The 8,520-nt window shown below is 39.2% G+C and overlaps 1 protein-coding gene across 3 annotated transcripts in view; it reads left to right on the top strand.

The window, feature by feature from the left end:
* SKAP2 (src kinase associated phosphoprotein 2) overlaps positions 1-4,064 on the top strand; it is a 116,368-nt gene extending 112,304 nt beyond the window's left edge. For all 3 annotated transcript variants that reach the window (XM_061996495.1, XM_061996497.1, XM_061996498.1), the window contains 2 exons: positions 2,891-2,992; positions 3,340-4,064. In XM_061996495.1, the coding sequence (XP_061852479.1) occupies positions 2,891-2,983 (93 nt within the window). In that variant the 3' untranslated portion in view covers positions 2,984-2,992; positions 3,340-4,064. The remainder of the gene's footprint in view (positions 1-2,890; positions 2,993-3,339) is intronic.
* The last annotated feature ends 4,456 nt before the right edge of the window (positions 4,065-8,520 follow it).

An 8,520-nucleotide genomic window follows, 5' to 3' on the forward strand; every position in this document is an offset into this window, starting at 1 on the left:
GCAGTGATGTTGAGAGCTGAATGCAGTGAGGGATACCAGATGGTAAACCCAGTGGTACGTGAGATCTGAAGATCCATGCTTCCCAACTCTTAGAAATTCATTGAAAACTCCTATCTGTATTCACATTCTTCTGTGTATTAATCATTATTTCCCACAAATGTGGCCTTTAGACTTTTATTTTACACATCTTAAGCAGCAGTAATAGACATTGGGACCTCACAACAGCAGTGTATTAATTAAATTATATTGCTTTGAAGGAGTTTATAATTGATTACATTGATAGATACGATAGACCAGTTCAGATTTTATATATGACTTCAAGAAAGGACTGGGGGGAACTGCTTATCTACCTCACCAAGTAAGCACTCTTTGGTGGTACTGGGCACAGAAAGGAGTGATTAGGAGTTTGAAGAGAAATGTCTGTACTTTAATAAGTTTAAAAGGGAGTGCTATCTAATTATTCTAAAACCTAAGATTAGAGTTTTATATTCTTGGTAGCCAGGTATCTGCATCATATTTTTGTCAGACTTCTATAGCCTGCAGATAGTTTAATTGGGATTCATGTTGCTCTTGAGACCCATGAAAAGAATAGTAATGTAAAGTAGAAGCTTCTGGGTTGCAATATTGTCAGTATGGTATAATGATTGCAGTGAATCCTTAAATTAGTTTACTAATCTGTTACATCAACATTCATTTCATCTTCTCACTTAGCTTCATGCCAGAGCAGTAAGTGGTGTACTAGAAAGTAGCAAAAACCAGAAAGTTTTCAGAACAGCAGCATGCTTTTAATTTTAATTTGAGGTATCTGAATTGTTTCTTTAAAAACAATTGTTTCTAAGTTAATGTAGTGTTGCTAAATGGAACATTTTCAATGGATAATGTAGTCCACAGGCTTCTTCTATGCCATTTGTCATATGCAATTTAATGACCGCTTAACTAAGCCACTTCCCTCATTTCATGTATTGTTTGTTTTTTTGGCTGATGTCTAGCAAAACTTGCTTAATCGCTCTTGTCACTCAGTTCATGAGTTCCGTGTAGCAGCTTAAAATCTTCTGTTGCTTTCTCTTGAGAGATTTATTGCTGGGATTCCAGTGCTGTACGTGAGTACTGCTCCTTTCAGCAGTTTTCCACTTCAGTCTAGAAATCCAGTTTATATTGTGAGATAAAACATGGATTTTTAGACACACTGGTCTGGAACATTATAAACCTCAGCATATTATTTAGCCTTTAAGGATGTGGGGTGTAATGTGTACCCCCATGGGAAAGGTTATGAGCAGTTCTTAACTTCTGTGGAGAGCAGTGTGCACTGAAGATCAAGTTTAGATTCCTCTAGGCTTTCAGATCAGACCCATCCCCAGCAGTCTTTTCTGCAGTGGAAGCTGTAAGGAGGTGAAATTATTTTTGCAGCTTTCTTGTTTGTACGTTCACATAATAAATGAAGGTTTTCCTGCTGCTTTTTGTGTGGATTTTTTTTTTTTTTTAAATCACACTTACTGTGGTATTCCGAGGATAGTAGGACAGAATCTTTTAAATCACCAATTCACTGTAAAGAGAAGGAAGAAATAGTTTCATTTAAGACTGGTGTTCAGCCTTCCACAATAAGAAAGTATAGAAGTGTGTGTGTGTGCCTGTATGCAAGCGTGTTTTAAAAAAGGAAAAAAAAAAGGCAAATAAAGAAGAAAAAACACAAAAGGTGTGGGCCCACGTGAAAGTAGGCCATCAACAAGGCTTCACTGAAGTTAAACACCAGGAGAACTGAGTACTCTAAGCACCTCATAGGACCCTAGAGAACTCTCCACCAGGCCAAATATACCAGCAGCAAATCATTATAGCTAAGGCTCTAATGAAACTCCATTAACCCTTGAGCTCCACTTGACTATTTATAACCAAAAAACTTTATCTACAGTCCAAACAATAACTTCATCTCAGTTGGACTGTTAATTCAAAATCCTACAGTCTTTTGCTTTTCTGACTAGAAGAGCAGCGTAGCAGGAAGCAGATGTTGCTTATCAGAGATATCTGTGTATTTTGTATTTTCCGTGTTTGTTCCAAAGTAATTTCTATCTTATTAATCATTCAATTTTGAATGGGGTCTCTGTTTTAATAATGCTTCATTTGTAACTCAATATATGCGTGTGTGCAATTTCAGCTGTTACAATTTATTGAACTGCTGTTAGGATTGATCTTAAAATATTTACCTCAGAGGAAAAAAAATTAAATTTGGATCCCACAATACTCTTACTTGGTATTGCTTTTGGAAGATATTATTTCTTTAAACTAGTATAATTCATTTTGTTTCATATTTATCTCACTAAGCCTAAACAAATTTCAAACAAAAGTACATTAGTCATCTGTCAGACATATGAGATCTGCCGTAGAATTTTCTGCGAGCCTAAAGCAATAGTAGACTTTGTCCGTAGGAAGAGATTATGTATTAGATGTATAGTGTTCCCTTCACATTCAAGCGAAGTAGTTTTTAAAGTTAGTTGATTGTAAATTTCTTAAGAGTTAATCCTTGTGATACTGAAAGAATCCCAATTTATTCTTATATGTCAATGTTGTGCTATTATATTTTAGTTACTAAGATAAGGTCTTCGTATCTGTGATGAATAGAGGATGCAGGGGTCAGCTATTTTTAGTAGGTGCTCTAGAGAAGCGTGGCTGTAATTAAGTAATTTTCTGGAGTATGCCTGGCCTTTTCAAAATTTAGCTTCTGTCTTTGCCTAACTCTGCGTGTGAATGCCGCTAACAAAAAAGATCTAACGTTTTAATTTTCAGTCAAAATGATTATAATTGTATATAAAAAAAAGCATCCATAAGGAGTTGCATACAAAACTCTATTGCATTTATATCTGACTAAAGGTTAATATTGCATATTGTTTTCAATTAGGAGTACAATAGATTTGGCTGGTGGGTAGGAGAAATGAAGGGAACCATTGGCTTGGTGCCTAAAGCCTACATAATGGAGATGTATGATATTTGAGAGGCCTGGGTAAGTACATTTTAATCCAATCTTCTGTAATGGCTTATATATTCCCTTGTTCTCTATTTCATAAGTATTTCTTTCCTGGAACCTTTGTAGGAGTCCTGTTAACATAAAGATTATGGGAAAATATATTGAAGGTTTAATTAAAGCCCTTCTTATAACTACGTTCCTTTTCCAGATTTTTTTCTTTAAAATAAAATTGGTGTGCTTTCTGGTTAGTGTTCTTACTTCAGGAAAATGTGTGCATCTGTGGTGAAAACTGTGGAAGGGGATAGATATTCAGACTGGGTTTGATATGCATATTTGAGGTTTTTTGCTAATGATAAACTTTCAACTTCCCTCTCCCTAATCAGGAGAAATCTGCACTTGATTTCAAGAGTGGTGTGCAGCTGCAGTTTACAGACGTGGCTTCTGAAAGAAAGAAGATTCTGCCGTACACATTTTGTGGTTTTAGTGAATGTAGTCAGATCATTGCCTTGTGTATATTAAACATTAAAAACTGTAATTGATCTTAATTCTGTGGAAATGTTCTTCTTAGCCACTTTTTTGTAGAATTGTAATGCTAGGAAATGAAATAGATGGCAATTAATATATGGGGTGGAAGCAGCTGGATGGTGCCTGTTGCTCTTAAGCATGTTAGCAGCGCTCTGTATAGCTATAGGTTTGTGTTCTTTGGGTATGTTTTGCTATGTTTTCCTGTTCCTTAAATTTAGAAAAATTAAACTAAACTTCAAAAGTAGAAAACTTATTACTCCGTTCATACATGCATTAAGCTTTTAATGCTCACTGTACATTTTGTGCAGCTTCCTAGGAAAATCAAGGGAAAACTATGTGTAATATTGCGAGTGTTCAAGGTATTCTGCTTCCAAATGTTTTTATAGTATGTGTTGCCAATGATTTATTTTTCTCATATATTAGTAATGTATTGTTAATTAATATTCTGTTACCACCACATGAAGGCTTGATTCTTTTGCTGATGTAATAAATTGGTCTGTGTGGTAATACTGCTCTGATATAGTTCTGACTTGGAGATATGAATTATGTGAAAACATGCAAAAAGATGATATATTAAACCACACTTTTTTTGGTTTTTTGTTTTTTTTTTGCTAAGTCGATGTGAGCACAATGGCAGGTAAAGATGATTTGTGTCTGTGGTGGTGTGAAATGCTTTGTCGATACCTTACAGATATTTTCACAGGGTCAAATCGGGATACCTGGTTGATATGTCAAATTTCTGATTCAAGTCATACAAACAGATATCTTCAGCTCTACGTGGACTAGTAACAGCTACCTGCAATATGGGTGTTAAATCTGGAACTTTGTGGCCAAAAGCATCAGTTGAAACAAAAAACTATGCTAAAATACCCTATGGACAATGGGTTGGGCAAGTCAGAGTTAATACTTGAAATGCGCTTGTTTTGGCTACGTGCTTTTCTATTTGCATGCAAGATCAACTTTTCGAATCCTCCCCCAGCTTGATTTGTGACACCCTTAATCTGCCAAGGAGGCAGGTCAAGGCAGTCAGCACATTGCTGAGCCTGTGCAGATCCCCTTGTAGGTGCTTGCGCTGTTTACGCTTCAGGCAGGCCCTGGAAACGCTGCGGGTTAAAAGGTAACGTTGGTCTGAACTCGGACTTGGGTGCTCTCACTAAATAAGATGTCGTGCTTTGTATTAGCTAATATGTGATACTGGATGGTACACTGGGTCCTAATAGGAGTCAAACACGGTACAGAGCTTTGTCATTTTTTAAAATGAGATAGTCATTGAAATTGATTCTGTGCGTTATCAGTGAAGCATTAAAATGATAGATTGTAGTCTTCAGATCTTTTACTACTTTAATTTATCAAGCGTACTTGTGGACTGTGTACAGAATGCGAAGCGTTAATATCGCGGCTAGAAAAGCTCCCTCTCTCTTGTTAACATGGCAGCGTAATAAATCTGCTCACAGAAATGTCTTTTTATTAATTATGTCATTCTGCATTCCACCCCCCTCCTTTTTGGGGAATACCCCCCCCCCCCCCCCGAGCCCGCCGCCTCTTTCAGCCGCGACAGCGGCGCGCCGGGGGGGCCGCGGCCGAGCGGGCAGGAGGGGGCGGCCCGCGCGGCCCCGCGCTGCAGCGCGCGCCCGCGGCGGTAGGTGGCAGCAGGTTTGCGCCGGCCGGGCGGAGGCCGAGCCCGGCCCCGCCCCGCGCCGCGCGCCGCCCCGCCCCTCCCCGCCGCGTCTCGCCGTGGCGCCGCGCCGCCGGCAGAGGGCGGCCTCGGCCAAGGCGTGAGGCGCGAGGCGGGCCCGCGGCCGCGCCCGGGTGGTGGCCACGGAGGGAAAGCGCCTTTTGTCTGTGCCGCTCCCGCACGGCTTCCCCCCGAACAGGCAAACCGCCTGCCGGTTCCAAACGTGAGAGGTGTCCCGAAACTCGCTCGGAGTGCGTTGGAATAAAGCGGTCGTTGCCACGGACGAATCGTTCGCTTTAAATACGTACAAATGCTATCACCTTTTTTAAAAGGATAAGACGATCTCTGTTAATATGGCTTAAATCTGAGCGGCAGAAAATGCGGATTGCTTTGTTTTCTTTGTTTACTTAGGTTGCACACGCCTTTCCTTGAATAGTAAGGCGGCTAGTTTTATTAAAGGTGATTCTAAGTCGTGTTTTTGTACGACGTTTGACTTCATTATGTGCTCTGTTCTGGATTTGTACTATACTGCCATTAGATCTTACAGTAATGTTCTACTCTGCAAATTTTTAAGGTTCAAATAAAGTTTAATTGTTTGCAAACTGTTATGACGCTAATAATTCAACAGCCTGCTGTGTTACTAATGAAATTACTTTGTTATGATTAATTTGGAAAATAGTGTGTTGATTGTAGTAATTAAGCACAACAAGGTGAAGTAAATGATTCTAATGCCATCTGGCCTCCAGACTGAATGAAGAAATGAAATGGGGCTGTCATTTGAATTTATTCAGAGAAGTAAGGGTAATACAAATGGTTTTTATACCAAAGGCACTCAGATATAATCATGCCGCACACTAGTATTTTTTCATGTACTTTTATATAGAGACAACTGATTCACATATTTTTCTTGCATCTGCTTATGATATACCTCTTCATGCCTACTGCCACTAACTACATGTTGCCAGTGGTAGTGGATGCACTGGTTCTTTTGTCAGATCTATGGATAAGATTTGGAGAAGTAATGTGCATCAACTTACCTTTTGCTCCTCTATTAATGATAAAAACCTCTTTTGATTGGAATTAAGCTGAATGAGAGTGCTAATTAAGATCCAATTCTATATTCAAAACCAAATGCATAAACTTTCTTCTTTTGGGCTCTGCGGTCTGAGTATGACACAGCATTTGAAGGAACGTAAAGAGTAACCCTTTAGAACCTGATCCAAAGACTGTTGAAACTGAAAAGCTATTGAATTTGACTCCTTCTAGATCAAGCTCTCAGAATCATATCTTAAGAATGGACAATACAACTTCAAAGTGCCTTTTGTTGAATACTCTTTATCCTCTTTTTGAAGCAGGTGTAATGATTTCCATAAGCCGAAATAAACAAAATAAAGGTACTGGCTTCTCTGCAGACTAGAGATAGAAATATGTTTTTCTATCTCAGGAAAGGCAAAATGAGGTTGTGGCTGTAGGTCAGAGTCCTGGATTGAAAAAGGTCACTGGGATCTGTAGGAAAGCTGTAAAATGTTAAAATGGGATGGAAGTACTCAAGTAGATGACAATGGTGTACTCTTCAGCTGCATGAGATATTTGATGTTTCTTTAATCTCTCTCGCTCAAGACATTGAAACATAAATTAATTATAAATGAAACATTTACTACTATGTAACTGTGGGAATAAATATGTGCATGGAAACCTTATAAACAACTTCACTTTACATAGCATAGTGAACTGATAAACTCTAAGACCTCAGCTTACCAGGGTTTCTCTGAAGCTGACGTGTCTTAGGCAAGCGTCTGCTTAATTCCATCTTTATTTAGAAAAAGTGACACTAAGCTCAGTGAGGAGTGCTCTGCCAAATCTGCATCTCCATTTTAGAGTCTGTTTCCTGCCCAGCATTCCGTGTCTTACTGTGAGGGACCAGCAACAACCAACTTCTAACTATGGACTTGATATTGTGAATTCAAGCTGGGTGTAAGCATGTTATTTCATACCTCTGGGATGAAATGGTGATTTGTCTGATATCTCCTTGTAACGGGGGACAGAGATGGTGACAGGATGTGCAGGTCAAAGGGATGCTGCTTTTCTTATCCAATTTTATTGTGCCAAGGAATATAGATGTATTTTCCCTTTAAACTGTAAATGAGATCAGGCAGTGATAAGCCATGAGTCCTAATACTACAGCCTTTTATGGATTTACTTAGGAGCATTTTTTTTTTAAATGGGATCTAGACAGTTCTGTTACTGCTGCCAGGAGTTTTCTGTGGTCCAAACTACCTCATAGAAATTCTTAGGGAGCAGGGTTCAAAGCAAAGCAGAGGAAAAACTTCTGCACCTGAAAGCTATGCTAACATGAGTCAAATTTAAATCTGGAAATGTCAGCTTCTTCCCAGCCTTTTGGAAGGAACAAGTCTTTTAATTAACAGGAAAAACTTAAAAATCCAAGGTGTTATCTTGTAGCAATGTGCAGGAGAATAACAGCGCAGGCAGTCTGAGGAGCTGCTGCTGAAGAGCCAGGTAGTTTGAAATGGCTCTGAATCCCAAACTGTCTTCATTAATTTTCTGCTTTAAGAAACTCATGGCTTAGAGTTTTTATCCTAAAGTAGCCTCAGTGTCTCACAACCATTAGAACAAACTTTCTTTCACTCTCTATTGTAAAGCAAGTACTAGCCCATAAAGATATTTGATGGCTAATGAGCATTTTACAGCAAGACTTTAAAGTTTATGCTGTGAGATTAAAAAAAAAAATCCACATTCAGTTATAGTGGGATGATTTATTTTGGCAGAATAGAAACACTAGTTTGGCCACTTCCAGTCTGCAGTAATTACTTGCATATTTGTAAATAGTGCTGTGGGATTTTAAATGGCCACAGGCAATCAGGATTTTAGTTTTACACCTCATGCTACAAGACAGAGCACGTAGCACCAGAGAACTGACCCCCGTGCAGAACTGCCTGGGTTAAAGTAGAAAAAGTATTACACAGAATCATTATCAATCTTTCAAACACCGGCAGCATGGAAGTGTGTCTTGGCAGTCTCCCACCCAAGAGCTGACATGGCCCAATGTTGCTTTTTAATAGTCAAATCTAACAGGGTCAGCATGAGAAGAGCAGAATGCAGACAGTCTGACAGGCGTGGGCAACTCACTTTATTCATTGGCGGCCTTCAGCCTCTGAGACTTATTTCAGTTTGGAAGGGAAAAGATTAAATCTGTAAACAGTCATGTGGCATCAGGGAAGCAGAGGGACCCTCTTCCTTTTCTTCTGCTTTCTTCTGAGAGGACTGCTATTCTTTCCTTAGATTTAAATTAAAAGCAGCCAGGCATGAATGCGCATGTATGTGTGGGAAGGAGGGGATTTTATGA

Source organism: Colius striatus, chromosome 5 (genome assembly GCF_028858725.1).
Source record: "Colius striatus isolate bColStr4 chromosome 5, bColStr4.1.hap1, whole genome shotgun sequence".
Lineage (NCBI taxonomy): Eukaryota > Metazoa > Chordata > Aves > Coliiformes > Coliidae > Colius > Colius striatus.